Source organism: Phaseolus vulgaris, chromosome 9 (assembly GCF_000499845.2).
Source record: "Phaseolus vulgaris cultivar G19833 chromosome 9, P. vulgaris v2.0, whole genome shotgun sequence".
Lineage (NCBI taxonomy): Eukaryota > Viridiplantae > Streptophyta > Magnoliopsida > Fabales > Fabaceae > Phaseolus > Phaseolus vulgaris.
In genome coordinates, this window is record NC_023751.2 from 8,817,425 (window position 1) to 8,840,376 (window position 22,952).

Sequence of the window (22,952 nt, forward strand, 5' to 3'; positions counted from 1 at the left end):
TTTTTATTGTTTATTTATGTTATTAGATTTGTTCCTAAAGTATTGAAGAAAAAAAAGTTATATTGTCATATTTTTAAAAGAATTGATTTTTGAAGAAAAATAGTTATATTGTCATATTTTTAAAAGAATTGATTTTTTATTGATAATACAAGTAACTAAATAAATAATGACATAAAAAAATAACTAACCTAAAATCTACAAAGAAATCAAGAAGCTAAGAAAATTCTTTTAGTTTCTTTAAGTTTGTTTTAAGTTTCTTTAATTTTAAAGTTTCTTTAATGAAATTTATGGTATGTGTTGTAACAAGAATTACAATATTTTAGTTCAATATTTTTTTCTTTTATCAATAGTAATTTAACAACTTGATTTCATAATTGATTATAACTAAGAAATGAGTTTTTCATAATAGAACAAAGAGATTAATTAATAAAAAAAATTAAATTACTCTTTTTTTTATTGTTTATTTATGTTATTAGATTTGTTCCTAAAGTATTGAAGAAAAAAAAGTTATATTGTCATATTTTTAAAAGAATTGATTTTTGAAGAAAAATAGTTATATTGTCATATTTTTAAAAGAATTGATTTTTTATTGATAATACAAGTAACTAAATAAATAATGACATAAAAAAATAACTAACCTAAAAATATGGATTTAGATATAATTTTATTAAGTGTAAAAAAAATATATCATTACGTAAACATTTTATTCTTAAGTGTAAAAAAATTATACTGATTTTTTAAAATAATTAAATTACAAACAAATTTTTTATAATATCAAATAATTATCTAAATATTACATATTTTTAATTACATATTTTCACAAGTCTTGAATGACTAATAAAACTGGTTGTTTGTCCTATATATTGTTGTCTTGCTATCTTTCTGAAGGTTTTTCAGAGTATACCTTGTTATTGCTGCTTCAACATAATTTTTTTTATGTTTTCAGTTGTTCAACTTTGTAAATTAAAATTAATTAATGGTTTAATGAATGTGGTTATCGTATAAAATAAATGTTCATCGTACAAAAGAAATGGTATTCTACAAAATGAATGATCATTGTACAAAATAAAATATCATCTTACTCTCACAATAAACCGAGAGAAAAATATGATAAAGATAACTTCAATATAAAGTTTTGACTTTCCAAAATAGAGATAAGACTGACTCAATATGTACTTTTATTCGAGAAACACCTGATAGACAAAAAGAAGTTACAAAGAAATCAAGAAGATAAGAAAATTCTTTTAGTTTCTTTAAGTTCTTTAAGTTTCTTTAATGAAATTTAAGGTATGTGCTGTAACATGAATTTCAATATTTTAGTTCAATGTTTTTTTCCTTTTATCAATAGTAATTTTTCAACTTGATTTCATAATTGATTATAACTAAGAAATGAGGTTTTCATAACAGAAGAAAAAGATTAATTAATAGAAAAGGTTAAATTACTTTTTTTTTGTTTTATTGTTTATTTACGTTCTTAAATTTGATTAGTTATATTGTCATATTTTTAAAAGAATTGATTATTTTATTCATAATACAACTAACTAAATTTGATCCTTCCATTTTTTTCATTTCTATTATGTTACTACACCGATCTATAGCTATAAGAAAATGGTAAGAAAAATGAAGATTTCTTATTCTTTTGTGTGTTATCGCTCCATGCATGTATAGGAAATATAAGTGTATTTGGAAACTTTTTCTATCTAAATTACAAGCTAATTATGTACTGATCCATTAATCTTGTGATTCTATCATTATCAAATTAATTGCGTATAGTCATTAACGTATAATAACTACGTACAATGTCCAATAATTGTGTACGATAATATTAAAATGATCAATTCATCTTTTTCATGTTTTAAATTTATTTAAAACAAAAAAAGTTAATTTATTTTCATATTCTAAAATTATTTGAATCAACTCTTGATAAAATAACACAAATATATATTATTTACTTCTATTGTATTTCCAAACTCCTTGTTCTGTAAATTACTAAAATTCTAATTTTGCGTGTCATTAATAAAAAATAAGCTAACACGATTAAGAAATTGAGTAAAATTCAAGTAGAAATATTTAATATTAAAAAAAATGAACTATAAAAATTAGAAAATTAACGTTTTAAAACTAATATATGTAATATATAATTTTTTTTAATATATTAGTACAAATATATATTTAGTATATGAAATAAGAACAGAAAAAAATAGCATTGTAACTTGAAAAAAACGAAAATATAGATTTATAATGTAATATTGAAAACATAATAGCGATATAAACTAATAGAATGATTGTTGAGCTACTTTATAAAACATTTTCCTTTATAAATACTCTTATTCCAAAGCTATTTTTTCTTTTTTATTTTGTTATTGCACCGATCTATAATTATAAGAAAATTGTATATAAGAAGATGGTAAGAAAAATGAAGATTTTTTATTCTCTGGTGTGTTATCACTCAATGCATGTATAGGAAATATAAGTGTATTTGGAGATGGGGGTGGTGGAGTGGTGATGGTGGTGGTGGTGGTGGGGTGGTGATGGTTTAGGATTTAGGGTGTAGGGTGTAGGATGTAAGGTGTAGGGTTTAGGTTTTATGGGTTAGGATTTAGGATTTAGGGTTTAAGGTTTAGAGTTTAAGGTTTATGGATTAAGATTTAATGTTTAATATTTAGGGTTTAAGATTTAAGGTTTAGGTTTAGGTGGGACTAATAGTGGTAGTATACCAGGTAGAGGTGGTATGCCACATGGTGGTGGGGTGGTGGTGGGGTGGTGATGGTGGTGGCGGTAGTGGTGATGGTGGTGACAGTGGTTGTCGGGTGGTGATGGTTGTGGCAGTGGTAGTGTTGGTGGTGGTGGTGGTGGTGAGCAGCAACTAAGGGTCTAGTGGTGGTGGTGGTGATGGTGATTTTTTATTGATAATACAAATAACTAAATAAATAATGACATAAAAAAATAACTAACCTAAAAAAATATAGATTTAGATATAATTTTATTAAGTGTATAAAAAATATATGATTAGGTAAACAAAATAAGGTGGGGTAGTGTGGTGGTGGTGGTGATCGGGTGATGTAGTGGTGGTGGTGAAGGTGATGGTGGTGGTGGTTGTGGTTTATGGTGTAAGGTTTAGGGTTTAGGGTTTAAAGTGCAGGGTACATGGTTTAGGGTGTAAGATGTAGGATTTAGAGTTTAAGGTATAAGGTTTAGGATGTAAGGTTTAAGATTTAGGGTTGGTGTTTAGGATGTAGGATGTAGAGTTTAGGATTTAGGGTATAGGGTTTAGTGTTTAAGATGTAGGGTTTAGTATTTAGGGTATATGGTTTAAGATTTAGTGTTTAGATTTAAGGGTTTAGGGTTTAGGGTTTATTGTTTAGGATTTATGGTGTATAGTTTATGGTTTATGGTTTATGATTTAGGGGTTATGGTTTAGGGTTTAAGGTTTAAGGTGTAGGATTTAAGGTTTAGGGGTGAGGATTTGGACATAGGGGTTAGGGTTAATGGTTTAGAATTTAGGGTTTTGAGTGTAGGATTTTGGGTTTACAATTTATGGTTTAGAGTTTAAGGTTTAGGGGTTATGGTTTATGGTTTAGAGTTCAAGTTTAAGGTTTAAGGTTTATAATTTAGGATTTTTGGTGTAGGGTTTAGGGTTTAAGGTTTAGGTGGGACTAATAGTGGTAGTATTCAAGGTAGAGGTAGTATGTCACGTGGTGGTGGTGGTGGGGTGGTAATGGTGGTGGTGGGGGGGGGGGTAGGGGGGTAGGGGGGGTGGTGGTCGTGGGGTGGTGATGGTTGTGGTGGTGGTGGAGGTGGTGGTAGTGGTTGTGGTGGTGATGGTGGTAGTTGGGTGGTGATTGTGGTCGGGTGGTGGTGGTGGTCAGGTGTTGATGGTGGTGGTGGTGGTGGTGGGGTGGTGATGGTTGTGGTAGTGGGGGTGGTGGTGGTGGGGTTGTGATGATGGTAGTGGTGGTGGTGGGTTGGTGATGGTGGTGATCGGGTGGTGTGGTGGTGGTGGTGGTGATGGTGGTGGTGGGTTTTAGGATGTAAGTTTTATGTTTTATAGTGTAGGGTTTATGGTGTAGGGGTTCGAGTGTAGGGTTTAGGGTGTATGGTTTAGGATATAAGGTTTAAGGTGTACGATTTAGGATTTAAGGTGTAGGGTGTTGTGTTTGGGATTTGGGTTTTAGGGTGTATTGTTTATGGTTTAGGGTTTAAGGTTGAATGTTTAAGGTTTAGAGTTTAGATTTTAGGGTTTATGGTTTAAGGATTATGGTTTACAATTATGGTGTAGGGTTTAGGGTGTAGGATTTTTTAGGGTTTAGTGTTTAGGGTGTAAGATATATGGATTAGGGTTAAGGGTTAAAGGTTTATGATTTAGGATTTAATGTTTAGGGTGTATGGTTTAAGGTTTATGGGTTTAAGTGTTAGGTGGTGTTGTGGTGGTGGTGGTTGTGGCGATGGTGGGGTGGTTATCGTGGCGGTGGTGGTTATGGATTAGGTTGTAGGGTTTAAGGTTTAGGATTTGTGGTTTATGATTTTAGGATGTAGGGTTTAAGGTTTAAATTAGACTATTAGTGGTAGTATACCAAGTAGAGGTGGTATGCCACGTGGTGTTGGTGGTGGTGGTGGGCTTGTGATGGTAATGGTGGTGGTGTTGGTTGGGTGATGATGGTGGTAGTGATAATGGTGGGGTGGTGATGGTGTTGGTTAGGTGATAATGGTGGTGGTGGTTGTGATAGTTGTGGGGTGGTGGTGGGTGGTGTTAGGTTTAGGATGTAGGATTTAAGATTAGAATTTAGGGTATAGGATTTTATGATATAGGATTTAAGATGTTGGGTTTAGACAACGGCGTAATGAATTGGAGCAACCTAATTAATTAGACTTTAATTTGTTGTTAAGTGACAGAACAACCTAATTAATTAGATTTTAATTTGTTCCCGCTGTTAATCCACATAACCCACACAGATTGCAAAAGTTATGCGAAACGAACATAAAAAGGTCGCAAGTTGCAGAAACAGCCCGCATAGCTTGCTCCGATTGTCATCCCTAATAGTTCTACACAATGTTTAAAGTAAACTCAGTCGGAAAAATTGAGATTTGGGTTCCGAACAAGAATGTTCTAAATTTAAAAGCTTCAGTTGTGGATTTTTAATTCATCTCTTAATAAATGCTAAAAAATTAGGACTAAAATACTAAATCAAACAATAACGGTTGAAATAAAGGTTGATCGGCTGATTCGGTTTAACATTTAGAAACGGCACTAGTTCTAATATAATATAAAAAACATACAAACAAAACATAAACCCCAATTATGTAGTGAGTTCCATAATGGCTCCAACAATATCGCCGTTGTGAGTCTTGAGTGCCTTGACAGCCTTGCTTCTTGACACTCCTGCCTGTGTCATCACCAAATCAATGTCATGGAGCTCAACGCCAGTTTCATCAACCTCCTCCTCTTCTACAGGCTGTGCTGCTGCAGCATCTTGATCCTGTTTCGCTGTTACAGATCCAATATCTGGCATCCTGAACTGTTGGGCAGCCTGTGTCTGCAACTGAGAGCTCAAGTCCTCTATTTTTGCTTCCCCGAATATGACGTAGGTCTCAGAATTTGGACTCTTGAATACATCGGGCTTTGAGATGAAGAAAAGAATCTAATGCATAAAATAACTTGGTTAAAAGGCTATCAACCTTCCAGATAGATCACAAAAAAGAGCAATACATATAATGACTCACATTTTTTGTTCTCTTGATTGTGACCCTACTAACGCCCGTAACAGGTTTTAGTCCCAGCTTCAACATTGCTTTTCGGCTTTTTTTCTCACTTCTGCTCTGTTTTGAACCCTCAGCACCACCTGCATATCAGTTCAATAAATCAAATTACTGAACAAGAAGATCAACAGATAACAAGCCAAACAAACCCAGTATACTTATGGCTGCTAAAACAGAGCACAAATAGCAAAGTGCATAACTACGTACGTAGTAATTTTCTCAAGGTAAGAACCCCTTATTCCAAAAAGATTGCGACAATTATTTACTTGCTACATTGAAACAGCTATACAGTATGTAATTTTTTTTCATGAACAATTCAACCATATAAAAATCATCAAACACATAAAAGCAGATGTTGAAAAAATATAGTTAAGATGTGAAATTCATCATTAACAAAAAGAACCCCAAACATGATTATGGTGGTATAAGAAAGTGCTCAGTGATCAGAAGCAGCCTTAAAGAACTAGTTGATGTAATGAAGACTGTAATAAAAATAAAAAATAAAACAAAAAAACAACCATCTGACTCAAAATGTGCATCTGAAACGAGTAAGACACTCCGTACGTTTAAAATTAACTAGTTGTCTGAGACTCAAAACAGAGATCACCTTAGGATATATGCTTCAGTGATTAATTGACAGTGAAAACTAATCCAAAAAGTCATATATAGTCATTCTTCAGCTAGACAACACATTATGCGAAAGTCACCTCTGTTAATTCTCGGATATACATTGAACGATTGTGTTACTGATCATGCACATTCTGTAAGTCTGGACGTTACATTAGCAACAACTGAACCTAGCTCAGATCTGCTTTTTCAAGCCACAGCATATGAAATCCAACCATCATGTGACAACTAATGAATAGTTTTACCCATTCCCCTTTTAATTCCTACTCTGTCCTGTGCAAACAATCAATGAATATCCAAGACAGCCATGATTAATTAATGCCTAAAGGGTAAAGGATACCTCCAGACCCTCATGAAAATAATGCTTTTACTCAAAACAAAACAAAATCATCAAAGACCATCATCTAGAGCTAACAGCCAAAAGATGAAGCGGTTGATCATTAATTGTCAACAAACAACAACAATTTCTATACACAAACATATATAATTAGAGAGATCTTGTTTGGTCGTTACAAGATGGTAACTTAACAAGAATAAAATCTAATCTATATGTCAATCTGTTTACCACAAAAAGGGAGTCATAACTAGTCTAACGTGAGTTAAGCAAAGAGCTCTACCCAAACCCTAAAAAAATGCAGAAGAACATGGAAACTCAATAATAAAAGTTGATAAATAGGGGGTTTTGTTAACAAAACAATAAAAAAAGTACCAAATAAGGATTTCGTTAGGTAAAGACATAAAATGCAGTGAAAGAGAGGAGCACCTTGAGCACCGTCTTCCTTGTCGTCGTCGTCGTCGTCATCGTCGTCTTCTTCATCGTCGTCGGCTTCGTCCTTCACGTCTTCTACAACGGGAGCGTCGTCATCCTGACAACATGCTCGGAAATGATACACCAAACGTCAATAAGAGAAACGAGTGGAATCGCGTATTGGGAATTAAAACAAGAGAAAAGGGAAAAGAGTGAGAATTAGTGAAGGGAACCTGAGGTTGAGGTTTCTTCTTCTGAGTTGCGTCGTCAACGAAAGGAACCTCTTGTTCTGTTTGAACCTCAGGGGAAGCTTCAACGACAGGACCTGGAGACATGGCTGGTTGTGTCGGAGAGGGTAGGATTGGGATTTTGCAGTATCACTCGGCGCGTGGGTTCTGATGATCACTGAGCTTGGATGATGGTAGATAGATATAGATAGGGATAACTTTTGCTCCTTATTCCGCCTCCAGGGTTTGCACCTTTATTGGGCCATTCTTCTCATCGGCCCACTTTAGTTGAGTCTAGTAAAATAATAAATATGATCATTTTTTATCCTAATTTCTGAAATTTCATTTACTATTTAGCATCATTAACAAAAAGGTTATATAATGAAATTTTAATTCAAAGTTGATAAATTGGAAACAAAAATTTTATGGTTAATATGGTAATTGGCTAAATTGAATATGTTGAGTAAAATTAATTAACAGACTAACTTATGCTTATAAATAATAAATAATGTGGAATTATGTGTGTGTGTGTGAATATATATATATATATATATTATATATATATATATATATAATAATTAAAATAAAATCGTATTACATTTTTTATTACGGAAAAATATGGAGAGTTAATCATGGCTATACTTGGATCTCACTTATTTTTATTATAACTTTTCTTTTTATCACTTAATAAATTGGTGTGACCATTTCTTATAATAAGTTTGTGGCCTTTTATATTTATTTATTTTAAATATTTATTATTCTTTTCTTTTTGCTACATAACATTTTATTTTAATATTTTTTATTCATCCCTAATAAGGAAATTTATTTTTATTTTTTTATATGAGAGAAAAAATTGTTATTTATAAAATTTTATTAAATAAGATATTCACAATAATAGAAAATTATGTTATTTTATTTTATTTATTTCAACTATTAGATTATTTATAACATATTTTAATACATTAATATTAATATAAAATTAATATTTTTTATTTCTACTTTATTTTAAACATATTATACTCATTTCAAAAGTTTTTATTTTATTTTATTTTCAATATAAATATTGTAAGATATAATATAAGATTAATATATATACAATTTTTGGAAAATATTTAACAATTGAAAAAATTGTTATTTATAAAATTTTATTAAATAAGATATTCACAATAATAGAAAATTATGTTATTTTATTTTATTTATTTCAACTATTAGATTATTTATAACATATTTTAATACATTAATATTAATATAAAATTAATATTTTTTATTGCTACTTTATTTTAAACATATTATACTCATTTCAAAAGTTTTTATTTTATTTTATTTTCAATATAAATATTGTAAGATATAATATAAGATTAATATATACACAATTTTTGGAAAATATTTAACAATTGAAAGTAAAATTAATATGATTTAAATGATTTGTCAATAAATAATAGATTATAAGTTTTAAACATAAATAAAAATAATATTAAAAATAACCTTAAAATATATTTTATTAATAAAAAGTTAAAATTTATGTAAAGAAATTGCATAAATATACATAATTTTGTCATTTATATTTAATATTAAATTCAATTCATAATTTCATCAAACACTTATAATTTAATAATTTATAGCTATCAACTTGTTCGTTTGCGTTAGTTTTTCATTAGTTTTGCCAAACAATTATCAATGTTTTTTAATATAAATATAAATAATAATAATTTAATGCTTTTAATTTTAAAGGACTTAAATTAGAAAATATCAATCGCATTGCTAATCATTAATAGTTACAGTATTTTTGTTTTCCATTATCTGTGAAATATGAAATTCATATTTGACACAATAAATTTGTGTTTCAATTATGAAACACAAAATAAATGTTTGAATTTAAATTTTCTTTTTATGCTAATTTTTCTCCACAATTTAGTATGTCACAAGATATTTAAAAGTGTTGGTTAATTAATATCATGTTTGGATATTTTATAAATGGTTCCTTGTTTCTTCCATTAATTCAATAGTTCTTTCTTTCTAGTGTAGATTTTAAGACAAAATAAAGAGTTAATAATGTGTTTTCCATCAAAGCTATTCATCTTGAATTAACAGTATGTTCATAAGTAAAACAGTAATCAAATTTATTGCAATCTAACACAAACTTTGGTTTAACACCAACCTCAAACAGATAAATTTATAACTTAATCCAAACTATGGACATTAATGGTATTTTTAGTATGGAAGAAAGAAATAGAAAGCAAAGAAGTGAACGGATGAGGAAAAAAGAAACAAGTTATTCAAATAAAAAAATAGATTAAAAATAAAAATAATTTGATAAGAGAAACAAATAAAAATAGTGATTTTATTAAAGATTTTTTAATGTCTGTTAATATTATTATTTATTTTTTATTATTACCACTATCTATATGATATACAACTCGAAGTCAGTCCTAAGAAATTTTTTTACATGTGGTGCTATTGGAGTTTTCTTCCAAATTTTTGCTTCTAATTTTTTTTTGTTATTTATATAATAATATTCAATTTTATGTTCGTCACTGTCCCTGGTTTGGGTTACTAAATTCTTAATGGATTGGACTTGGGCTAAAAGGTTAGAGGGGTAGCACATATTAGACTTGATAGAATACATATTAGAGGGATACATTTTTCCTGCACCTTCATACATTTTATTAATTGGGTAAATTTTTCTTCATTGGTTGCGTATAATGACTTATTGTGGTTGTTGTATAAAGAATTATTGTGGTTGTTGATTGTTAAACGTTGATGATTGAGGTAAGTATTGTGGTGTTTGTCCATTTTATTTTTCGTTCGTTTTTTTTTTTTTTTTTAATGTATATTGAATTGTACAATCCATAACACCTACATATTGTAATATGTATTATAGATTGTACAATTTAGAAGGTAATTCTAAATTCAGAATGGGGTCCAAGTCACCCATCAAGGGTATCATACAACAGCATCCAAACACTACAAATGTGTCATCCATTAACATATCTAACTGCTCCCATAGATGACTTATGGGATTTATATCCCTCCTTCCCATGCGAGGGAAATGTTCATGTGTCCACGCTTGTGTAAATGTCGCAAATGTTATCTACACACCTATAAGATAATTAACTGAATAAAATTAACATGTTATTTGTATCATACATGAATAAAAGACGTATAGCCGCCTAATTGCTCTATTTGCACAAAGCAAGCATCACCAACATGGTCATACACATTTGATAGTGTGCCTCACCTGTGTAAATTGTTGAATAACTCCAAGCACGAGACAGAGACGAAGGTCGCACTTTTATCGACAATATTGTGCATCTCACAAAATGCAACAAATATGCGCTACTTGCACAATCTCAACTTTGTTGTATGCAGTAGTCCTCGTAAACTTTTCTGAGCCAGCTAAGTCGCACGTGTGCATCTCGACACTGTCTCATCTCAAATGTACTAATGTCCATCGTGACTCCAAACTACTCCACCAAAAGAGTTAAAGGTGTAGCGAATCCAACTGAACAGGTCAAAAATTGTCCCACAATGGGGATATGTAGCAATGACGACACATCATCCAATATGATCGTCATCTCACCAATGGAAAGGTGGAAAATGTTTCTATGTTGTCACCTCTTGACAAAGGCTAAAATCAAGCCTTTATCGGCCATCTCATAACTAATGTTACACAAAGGCAACAATCTAGAATTAACAACATATGGGTGAACATGAGGATGTCACCCCAAATTTACTTAATTTACGACCATGGGAGACCAACTTAAGTTCTTCTCGATCCTAAGAATTACAAAAATGTAATACATACAAATTACAATAGATAAAAATTTAAAAATTGAACTAAACATTTTCAGACTTACCTCACCCTCCTACAGTCTCACATTGAAACTAACTAGGAGAGACAGATATGAAGGTCCTCCAGAAAATCTTTCACGTTGATCATGTAGTTGTTATGCATCATTCATATGAGGACCAGTGTGATCTATAGCTTGACCACAATAATCTTCTCTACGAGTTGATGTCATAGGTCTCTGCCTACTATCAGGTTATGATCTACCACCTCTAGTCCTAGCCATATGTTTATGTAAAATCCATAAGCAATATAAAATATTTCAATTATGCTTACAAATTATCTACAAAATTCTAAACAAATATATAATATAAGTTACAAACAAGTTTTTGAAAAAAAAATGACTTTTGGATGATACAATCTGGAAGGTGAGGTGTTAGCACACCGAAAAATTCTGGATTGTACAATTCAAAAGTTGTACCGGTACTGGGCGAGGCTGGGACCCACCTGGCTGCCCGATGCCTAGTCAACCTGACCGAGAGACCGAGAGGTCAAGATCTTTGGAGACTTGGCCGAGCGACCGAGAGGTCGAGACCTTTGGAGACTTGGCCGAGCGACCGAGAGGCCGAGACCTTTGGAGACTTGGCCGAGAGACCGAGAGGCCAAGACCTTTGGAGACTTGATCGAGAGGTCGAGACCTTTGGAGACTTGGCTGAGAGACCGAGAGGCCAAGACCTTTGGAGACTTGGCCGAGAGACCGAGACCTTAGAAGACTTAACTGAGACGGCCGAAGACCACAGGTATTTGGCCGATGGCCGACCCTCACCATGAGAATTTGGCCGATGGCCGAACCCCATTACAATTAACGCTCAAACCGAGATCAGAGAAGCTAATCCATCATCAAGAATTAGGTAATGCAACCCTAAGCGGTATCCACCTCGATAAACGGGCCTAACAAAGTAGGCCCATTAGAATAATATAAATAGCACGCATTCCAAGGAGTAATGTATGTCATTTATTACTGTTCACCTACTTGAGAGCTGACCACCCGCTTTACTGACTTGAGCGTCGGAGTGCCTTCGCAGGTACCCCCACCATCCGGTGATTCGCTCGACGACCGAGCGCCGAGTACCGAAGGATAAGCCGGAAGACGAGAAGAATCACAGCTCATCACCCAGTCACCTGCCCGACCGAAGGAAGGAGAAGAAGACTTCAATAGTTCTCTAGGTCTCATCTCCCTAGCAGGAACAAAAGCCTTTTGAAAAAATGTGTTTTCCAAATTGTATAAAATATCACCAGATCTAGAAATACTTATCAGATTGTACAATCCAGAAAACACATTTTTTAAAAGGCTATTAGATTATACAATTCTTAAGGTAATTTTGAATCTAATAATATGTTATGCATTTTATAATTCGAAAGTAAAAAAAGAATGTGCAAAAATGGATGTAACGAATGGAGTACAAAATAGAAAATACCTTTTTGTATATCTTAAAACTTTGGTTTAAACTGAATTCAACTTCAGAATCTAATTCAAGAGATAAGGGTGTATTTCTCCTTTAAACATTTTATTTTAAATATATTATTGTTTTAAACATTCCATTTTAATAACCAACTAAAATATAATATTCAAGTAGAAAATTAGTATATATATATATATATATATATATATATAATGAAGAAGAAAAAACTTCTATGGTTTTGAATTATCTTAAGGGAGGTGATACTTTTAACACCTCAACGATAAAAAAAAATATCGGCTTAATACTCAATATATTTATTTTAAAGTGTCAAATGGTATTTTTCTTATTTTAACATTTACGATTGTGAAGTTGGAATGTGATTATTGGTTACCTTGATGAATTTTTTTTTATTTCACAGTAGGTTCTCCACCCGATCACTTCCACTTTACAATCCTTTTAATAATAAATATTATATTTTTTTAACAACATTTAATATAAATAAAATTTAAAAATAAAATAATAATATATTTGATTGTTATGAAATAATAATAAATATCATTGCTCTACTTTAATATACCCTTTATTGAAAACTAGAGTATTGTATTTGGTGCTTTCAATGGTCTGAGTTTAGATCGAGAGACGCAAGTTCTAACAATATTTATATCAATATTTTTTTTCACTTTTCATTTGATAACTAAATATATTATTATTTTATTTTAAAATAAATAAAGTTATAAAGTGGAAAGTAGTAAAAAATAAAGTGTTCATGATCTTAAGAAAAAATGTTATTTTAAAAATTGTATCGATAAAAACACTAATTTATAATTTAGAAGAGTCCCGATATATTGACATTGTCTGACAAGTCGTACAGATTTGACATTGGAGGTTTGACAATGATGTGGCAGAGTGAGATTGCGTTTGGTGATGTGACAAGGTAGTAGCGCGAATGAGCAGTGAGATGCGAGCTTCAAAATAGGGTCAAATAGCAATGGGTGTAATATATTATGGAAAATGATACAATGACAACCTTGCTCCAGTATACAACTCTCTTTCTTTATCTAAAATTTCAACTTTTGTATGAAATGACAAAAATACCATTTTTTTATATCATTAATGAAGAGTTGTATAGTGGAGCAAGTTGTCCATATATCATTGTTCATATATTATTTTGTTTACTCGGAATGGTCCATATTACATTGGTTAAGCCATTTAATCTAACCGGTGTAATATATGACTCATATTAAAAAACTTTTTGAATTTTTCTTCATGAAGAGTGGGTGACCATAAACGAAACAGAAGTGGCCACTTACAAGCACATGGGTAATCAGTTTTGTGTGTGCTAGTACATGTGGAGGAACCTGTGGTTGGGTAACCAGTTCTGATAGAGTGGGTGTCCAGTTCTGCCATGAGTGTAATATATAAGTCATCTAACCGGTGTAGTATATGATCCACATTAAAAAAAAAATTGATTTTTTTTCATGAAGAGTGGGTGGTCATAAACGTCACAAAAGTGACCACTTACAGGCACATGGGTAACTAGTTTTGCGTATGTTAATACATGTGGAGAAGTGGCTGGGTAACCAGTTCTAACCAGTGTAGTATATGGCACATATTCAAAAACTTTATTTTTTTTTCATGAAGAGTTGGTGGCCATAAACGTCACAAAAGTGACCACTTACAGGCATACAAGTACCCAATTTTACGTGTCAGTATATGTGGATGAACCTGTGACTGGGTAACCAGTTCTGGTAGAGTGAGTGTCCAGTTCTACCATGGGTGTAATATATGGCTCATATTACAGTGGTTGGTTCGAGTAACCAATGTAATATAGGGTCAATTTTAATTGATGAGTGAAGCCAATGATGCTCAATACTTAAACAACAAACAAAGAAGCAGCGACGACTGCACAAGAAAACGTTTATGGTTTGTGCTTCGCTTGTTCTACTGCTTGTTCATGTTTCCTGCTGCTTCTTTCTCTCCTCCCTTCGTCGAAGTCGTTGCTTCTTTCTCCATTCCGTTCGACCTTCCCTTTCGTTCAAAACTCTCCCTCTTCCGCACCCACACTCAAACGTTAAACTCTTACACTCACTCCCATCGCAATTACAAAAAATTCACCGACAATGTCGCGTCCCAATGTCACGTGTAACGTCAAGTCGTCAATCTAGTCCACAACATGTTACCATACCATTTTCAAATTTAGAATGTTTCAAAATTTCTCCAGATCATCAGCTCACATGTCGGTAAAAGATGCAACGATTTCTGCATTAATAAAGTTTTTATAACACTAACCATTTCTTAAAATAAAATATTATATTATAATAAAATACTGATCTTTTTATATGTGAATCATTCTCTCAGGTATCATATATAATCTTAAATGTAAGTACTGTGAGATGACAATCCAAGGGTTTCTCATTTTTAAACATTCTTTTAATAGCTATTTTAGCATAAAAACATGAAGTTGAAGGGATGTGAGATCTGCAGAATTACATAACGTGATTCTGGACTACACCAGAAAAGCAAAATTTGAAGTTGATTAGTATCTCATTCCCCAGCATATACAGTCAAGGCACGTCATCATACAACTTGAAAACAAAAATTCAGTTTATACTCGACAGATTTCTTCATGTTCCTCAGAATCTTTGCATATTTGTTATATATAAGCTTCATCACAGTGTGGGGACGTAAATCGGGTCCAATGCTTACAAGGAGCACGCATGTCACAAACACAACAGTAACACTGCACATTTGATCACAGGGATATTTCAGAACACGTTGGTGGTGACGGAGAGGTAAGGCAGACACGAACAAGGAAAAAATAGTTAAAAACAGCAATTCCAATCAGATAGTTATAATTACCATTTCACAATAGCTCTCGTGAGGTGTTGTAGTAAACGGAAATTTAAGACACATATGTCTTGGATGCGGGTAATCCCTGCAAGCTACCTATAAAAATTTGTAAGAAAACAAATCACTTTTGAATAATAAACTCGACAACAAACATCTTCACTCAAGTAGAGAATATTCTCAAACGTTTCCTTTTCGAAAATAATATTCTCAAAAGTTTGATTCAGAAATGAAAACTTTTTTCCACATTTTACTTTCCCTCCAAACCAAAACATAAGCCATGCATCGACAGCAATTGTAGGAGGGTTAAGCAAATAATATTATATTGAAGTAAGATTTTAACATGTGTGGCAGGTTTTGTAGGGTATTTTACCTGACTGTTTTCACCAATAATGCAGACATCTTCAGAGACATCACCCTGGTTTTTATCGTCCGAGGAAAACATGGAGAAGTCGAACGAGTCATATGGGTCGAAATCTAAGATGAAACAATCCTCAGTTTTCTCTAAACGTTTCATGTCCTCTTTACCCAAACAGACTAGGATTCTCTCTTTCTTTGGCCATAGAATGACTGAACCTTTCCCATTCACCGTTATCTCTTCCATTTCTTCTTGCTTCCTTTCTGACCCTTTTTGGTTTCAAAGTAATGAGAATGCGGACTCTACAAATACCACAGCTAGTTTAAGTAATAAATATCAAATTCTGAATTGATAATTATAACTGTTCTTTAAAGACACTAAGGTTTCTTTAGTTTGAATTTTAATAAAATAAAAACTGAAGAGACTTTCTCAGTTTTCTCCCTCACCACTCTTATGGGTTCTTATTTTGTTCTTGTTTGAATGTTAAAGATTTTGAACAACATTTATTAAAGATAATAAAATGGTGAAAAGAAAGCAAAGGTTTAAACATCTTTACCTCCTCCCAATGCTGACTTATATTTCCTCTCCCCGCTCCCTTTCTTTCTTTCTTCTTTCGTTTTCTTTATACTGTCCTCTCTCTTTCCCTGTGCTTTTCTACTCTCCTTCTCACTATTGTCTCCGATCTTGGTTCTCCGATGGTGTGCTCTAGTGCAATGTTGTAAAGGTGCAGCGAGAGAGTCTATGCAGAGAAAATATGTGTGTGTGTGCTGTCGGCTTTTGTGGGTGTTTGTAGCTGCAGTTTTTTGGTGCGGGAAGGAGGAGAAGAAGTGGTGTGGAGAATGAACATGAGAGGAGAGGTTATGATAGAATGAAAACCGTTTATTTATTTATTATTTTCTTAAAAATGAAAATAGAGTAGGTCCAATTTTTTTTTCATGTTTTCTATTTATTCTAGGGCGTTTTCTTCTTCCACTTTTTATCACTTTTATACTTCTTAAAATACTAAAATTATCTTCTATTTTATTAATTTTTTTCATTTTGAAAATATTTTCTAGATTTAGTAACTTTGGAATATGTTTTGAAAAAAAAAATATTTAAAATTGTAGAATCTTTCATGTATTTTTTTAACAAATTCTATTCCGAATATATAATAATTTCGGATTCTATAATCAGAATATATGTATATATTTTTTTTTAAATTCACTTTACTACAAATTTTATGAAACCCATTTCCCCAATTAAATTGGGTGCCAAATATTGATTAACCATTTGGTATATTGTAAATCAGAAAAAAAAAACTCCAAAATTCTCTTCATAATATAATATGATAATAAAATCATATAATATGAAAATAAAAAAAACTCCAAAATCCTCATAATTAATATGAAATCATATGAAAATAAAAAACACCAAAAACCTATTCATAATATATTATTAAAATATATGGATATTCTCCCGATCTGCTCAACCAAAATGTACCCACTAACCCCATTGTATTGGCAATTTTTATTAAGAAGAAGAAAAAACACACTTTTGGATTGCAGATTCTATATGGTATTTTTTATTCTACAATCCATAATTTTAAGAGTTAAATGGTTTTTTTCTTAAGCTATAAGTTTCAATAAATTATGGAGGTGCAGGAAGAAAACATTTTTAAAAGAGGCCCAAAGTTTTTTGATATATCTCTTAAAACGAAAATGAAAATTAATGATAAAAATCTAAAAATAAAAATTTCACATTTTAAAATTTTATAGTAGAAAGAAAATAATTTTAAATATTTATATATATATATATATTTAAAACTTATTATTATTATTATTTTTTATTTTCTTTGAAAACCAGTTTTATTTAGACGAAATTGGAAGTTCGCGGTATAATTTAGTATATTTTTTTTTAATTTCATCCTATATGAAAGTGTTATTTCTATATATACAATATTCTAATATTTGAAAATCCTTCTTTATATAATTATAATTATATATGCTTAATTAAATTTTAAGTTTATTATGAAGTAGAGTATTTTCAATTGAGTTTCTATTATAATTTTATTATAATTTTTTATTGAGTACTTAAAATGTTTATACAAATGAATATTTACTATTTAATTTTGTCATCAACCACTATAAGAAAAAAAAAAGATTTTAAAGAAGGTTATTTAGAATAGGTTAATATAATTATAGAAATTGATTTAATTAACAAAGATTTTTTTAATTTCTAAGGTTATTTTAAAATCTCAACAAAATAACAGAGATTTTTTTAACCTTAGTTAAATTTTAAAGGTTTATTTTAAAACCTCAAACAAATAATAGATGTTTTTTTAACTTTCGTTAAATTTCAAAGGTTTATTCTAAAACCTTAACAAAATAACATAGATGTTTTTAACCTTCGTTAAATTCCAAAGGTTTATTCTAAAACCTCAGCAAAATAATGAAGGTTTTTTTTTAACTTTCAGTAAGTTCCAAAGGTTTATTCTACAACCTCAGCAAATTAAAGGAAGTATTTTTAACCTTTGTTAACTTTCAAAGGTTTATTCTAAAATCTCAACAAAATAATGGAGGTTTTTTTAACCTTCATTAAATTCCAAAAATTTATTGTAGAACCTTAATAAAACACTCCAGATTTTTCAAACTTCAATAAATAAATATAATTAAATCTATTTATAAATAAATAATTAAAAAATATATAGTTTTAATATATTTTATAACTAAATTATCTAAAATTTTGAAAGTGTAACTTTACATTACAAATAAGTTTTCTAAAGTTTCAAAAATTTATTTTAAAAACTCAGCAAAATAATCTTGGATAATAAGTATTTCAATAATTAATCTTGTATACTTAGTATTTCAACCGTATTTGCATTTTTTTTTATGATTGATAGTATATAATTTCTAGTTTTTTTTGTCACGAGCTTATACTTCAAAATACCTAACTTATTTTGTTTTAACTTTTGATATACGTATATTTTATGTGGAATTTTAGTTTTAATTATAATTGTTAATATTCAATTCTCATAGTTCTGAAATATTTAAAATTGAGGCCTTTATTTTAAAATGCATTTAATTATTAATTAACTATGAAAGTGAGAAGTAATAAAGTTAGTTTCTCCTTGGAATATGTCCTTACAATCTGCCAAGAACACACATGGTTTTGAAGGCCATATCTGATTGATAATGCAATTATTTAGGATAGAGAAAGCAGTGATAAACACTAGTTGTTGTCGAGCTAGATAACAGTGGCTTGTGATTCAAGTTGGAGAAGTAAGGTGATGGAAGAAGCAATATTGGAGCAAGAAAAAGATAATGTCTTATTTAGTGTTTCTTCTCCTTAGATATAATAGACATAAGTGTGGATGAATTGTGATTCCTTGCTAGGATTGTCGTCGATGGCCATTAAGTATGTGCCAGAGAGTAGTGTGTTTACGGTGGATGAGAGAAGTCAGTAAGATCGTTAGAGATGATGGAAAATGGGGTTGAAGGTTATTTCAAATGGCAAGTCATTTTACAGAAATTTTGAAACTCATGGTATTTTACGGAGGTTCTTATACCCATAGTATTTTACGATGGTTTTTAAACCCATGGTATTTAATAGAGGTTTTGAAACCCATGGTATTTTACGAAGGTTCTTAAACTCATGGTATTTAACACGGGTTCTAATAGACTTTTCCTGAGATTTAAAAAAACCCCTTTAGCGAGGGAAACTTCAACATGAGTAAATGACTTAATAGAAGTTTTAACCTTGGATAATGTAAAAATAAACCTTCATTAAAATCATTTTTTCTTGTAGTGAACTAAAGTAATGTAGTTGTTACTATGCATTGTCATTACTTAGGGTCTTTACATGAAAAGTAAAAATCAATTTAATCAAGTTTTAAGTCTCTCAAATTTAAATATTTTCGATTGAGTTCCTATTAATTTTTTTTGTTTTATTGATTGTTCAAAATCTTTATATTTTTTCGAATTAGTCATTGTTGACATGACCATTTTGTTGAAGCTAGTGATGTTATTAACTATATTTGATGAATTCACTTCTAAGGAAGCTTTGAATGTTGAAGACTTAATTTTGTATAGTGTGAGTGTTTTTTTTATGATTTATATGTTTTTCCTCTTGGTAATTAGGTTGATATTCACAAATACTTAAGAAAGATGGTGTATTTTCTAATGTTAGAACTTTTTGTGATTAGAGAATAATTTTAATTGGTTAAAAGACAATTTAAGCTATTAAAATTGAACACAGTGGAACAATATCATAAAAAAAGCTTATTAAAATATCTTTTAACCAATTCAAATAGTCTTATGTAAAGTTGTAAAAAATTGCACTGGATATTCTAATCGATTGTTATTACTCAAAATGGTAAGTAATTTTGGGAGAATATTTTAATATGTTAAAAATTTTTTTTAATAAATTGATATTTTCAGTATTTTTATAAGGGTATTCATCAGTCTATTTTAACTTATTGAAATATTTATTTAATCCATTATTTTCATTATTAAGTGAAATCAATAAATTAAAATGTGTTTTCAATCCATTAAATTTGTCAAGATAAATTTTATATAATTCTCTTCTATAATTTTTTTCTAAGTATGTTTTTGAAGTATCAGTTTTGAAAAATATATTACATTTGATAGAGTTACTCTTCTAGATATAAAAAGGTATTTTCTTGAAGCTTTATTTTGACATTCTTGAGATCAATCTTTTTTATTAAGAGGTTCTTAACCTGAGTTTTTCAGATTAATTTTGATCTTGTTGTAATCAGGTGATATTGTTCCTTTGTTTTGTTTTTCTTTATGGTTCTATAACATGATGTTAAAGGGTTAAAGGATACTCTTTTAGGATTCAATAAATGTGTTCTTGATGTATCTTGTTCTTGTAAACATTTGTTATAGTGTTTAACTTGACTTGTTTACCCGAGTGATTAGTATTTATTTAAGAGTAAATATAAACCAGTATAAAAATTACTATGCAATCTATTTCTAAGTTTGAATATCAATTGTTCTTCTATAATTAAGTTTTCAATATGTTAATTTATGTATTAGGTTTCCTTTAATTAATTAGTTCAATAAATGATTCATTCTAATTCTTGTCAAGTTTTTAAAAAGTTTTCAAAGTTCCATTTGTCCCGCTTCCAAACTCATCCTATTCTTCTAACACATTTGATCTTACATTTTCAAGCTATTAAAGGAAAAGAAAGAATAGGGTAAATCCATTGTGTATATTGAACACATAGGGTTATGTTTATATAGGAAAAGAAACATATGGGCTAAGCCCATTACATAAATATGAGATTTCTAACTATATCTATAATATCTCATAATATCAAATAATATTTAATTATATCTAATAATATCTAACACTCCCCTCAAGTTGGTGCATATAGATCATATGTACCCAGCTTGTTACAAATGTAATCAATCATAGGCCCTCGTAAGGGTTTAGTAAAAATATCTGCTAATTGATTATTTGAATTAACAAACTCAGTCTTGATATCTCCCGATATAACCTTTCCTCGAATGAAATGACAATTAATCTCAATATGTTTTGTCCTTTCATGAAAAACTGGATTTGAGCTAATATGAAGAGCAACCTGATTATCACATATAAGTGTCATTTGAGTAACCTCTCCAAATTGCAATTCTTTAAGTAATTGTTTAAGCCAAATAAGCTCACAAGTAGCTGAGGCCATAGCTCTATATTCTGCTTCTGCACTAGATCTTGCCACAACACTTTGTTTCTTACTCTTCCAAGAGATCAAGTTATCACCAATGGAGACACAATAACCAGAAGTTGATCTTATATCAGATGGAGATCTTGCCCAATCAACATCCGAATAAGTATGGTTATTATGACCATATAACAAACCTTTTCCAGGAGAGCCTTTAATGTACTTCACTATACGAATGACTGCATTCCAAAGATCTTCACATGGAGAATTAAGAAAATGACTCACCACACTGACTGCAAAGGAAATATCAGGACGAGTAACAGTGAGATAGTTCAATTTTCCAACTAATCTTCTGTACTTCTCAGGATCTGAAAAAGGCTCCCCCTGATTGGGTAGAAGCTTGACATTGGGATCCATGGGAGTATCAACAGATTTCGAATTCATCAACCCAATTTCCTCCAAAATATCTAATGCGTATTTTCTTTGAGAGATAACAATACCAGTATTGGATTGTGCTACCTCAATCCCCAAGAAATATCTGAGTTTGCCAAGATCTTTGGTCTGAAAGTGTTGACAAAGGTGTTGTTTTACTTGTGAGATGCCATGGTGATCATTGCCTGTAAGAACAATGTCATCAACATATACTACAAGATAGATACCCCCAGCACTCGAGTGACGATAAAAAACTGAATGATCTCCTTCACTGCGTGTCATACCAAATTGTTGAACAACATTGCTAAATTTTCCAAACCAAGCCCTAGGAGACTGCTTGAGGCCATATAAGGATTTGCGAAGACGACATACCAATCCAGAAGACTCCCCCTGAGCAACAAAACTGGGAAGTTGCTCCATATAAATTTCTACCTGCAAATCCCCATTAAGAAAAACATTTTTAACATCCAGTTGATAAAGAGGCCATTGTTGAAGAAGAGCCATAGCTATGAATAAGCGAACAAAGGCCATCTTTGCTACTGGAGAAAAAGTATCACCATACTCTAAACCAAAAATTTGGGTATAACCCTTAGCCACAAGACGAGCTTTGAGACGATCAATAGTACCATCAGGACCAACTTTGATAGCAAAAATCCACCTGCAACCAACAACAGATTTCCTAGATGGTAAAGGAACAAGTTCCCAAGTTCCATTATTCTGAAGCGCATTCATTTCATCAAGCATGGCCTGACGCCAACCAGGATGAGCTAAGGCATCACCTACAAATTTTGGAATGGATACAGAAGAAATAGACGAAAGACAAGTATAAAAGGGTTGAGATAGTCTATGGTAACTCAAAGCAGTATAATGTGGAGAGAGATTACGAGTAAAACGTATACCTTTACGAATAGCAATAGGAAGATCAGGTTCAACAGTCGGAGGTTCAACTGTAGGAGCCGGAGGGGGATGAGGTGTTGGCACCGGAATAGAGTCTGCTGATGGACGATGAGACGTTTGACGATGACTATACACTTGAAGAGTTGGTGG

At 31.1% G+C, this 22,952-nt stretch overlaps 2 protein-coding genes across 2 annotated transcripts; both read right to left on the reverse strand.

Annotated features, from left to right (window-relative positions):
* Window positions 1–5,181: 5,181 nt before the first annotated feature.
* LOC137820526 (nascent polypeptide-associated complex subunit alpha-like protein 2) lies at window positions 5,182–7,640 on the reverse strand. The gene is made up of 4 exons (XM_068624658.1): window positions 7,366–7,640; window positions 7,148–7,250; window positions 5,722–5,840; window positions 5,182–5,639 (listed from the first exon to the last, which is right to left on the reverse strand). The coding sequence occupies exons 1-4, from the start codon at window positions 7,465–7,467 to the stop codon at window positions 5,298–5,300; spliced, it is 666 nt and encodes a 221-aa protein (XP_068480759.1). The 5' UTR covers window positions 7,468–7,640; the 3' UTR covers window positions 5,182–5,297.
* A 7,441-nt stretch (window positions 7,641–15,081) lies between these two features.
* Window positions 15,082–16,103, reverse strand: LOC137822195 (RPM1 interacting protein 13-like). The gene is made up of 3 exons (XM_068627095.1): window positions 15,830–16,103; window positions 15,469–15,555; window positions 15,082–15,349 (listed from the first exon to the last, which is right to left on the reverse strand). Exons 1-3 carry the CDS (start codon window positions 16,058–16,060, stop codon window positions 15,263–15,265), a joined length of 405 nt encoding a protein of 134 aa, XP_068483196.1. The 5' UTR covers window positions 16,061–16,103; the 3' UTR covers window positions 15,082–15,262.
* Window positions 16,104–22,952: the final 6,849 nt, after the last annotated feature.

Coding starts and splice junctions, on each gene's coding strand:
- LOC137820526 (XM_068624658.1), bottom strand. CDS start 7,467: ATGTCTCCAGGTCCTGTCGTTGAAGCTTCCCCTGAGGTTCAAACAGAA. Junction 7,251..7,365: donor AGAAGAAACCTCAACCTCAG/GTTCCCTTCACT, acceptor GCATGTTGTCAG/GATGACGACGCTCCCGTTGT. Junction 5,640..5,721: donor CAATCAAGAGAACAAAAAAT/GTGAGTCATTAT, acceptor TTTATGCATTAG/ATTCTTTTCTTCATCTCAAA.
- LOC137822195 (XM_068627095.1), bottom strand. CDS start 16,060: ATGGAAGAGATAACGGTGAATGGGAAAGGTTCAGTCATTCTATGGCCA. Junction 15,556..15,829: donor TTATTGGTGAAAACAGTCAG/GTAAAATACCCT, acceptor AAATTTTTATAG/GTAGCTTGCAGGGATTACCC. Junction 15,350..15,468: donor ACGAGAGCTATTGTGAAATG/GTAATTATAACT, acceptor TCAAATGTGCAG/TGTTACTGTTGTGTTTGTGA.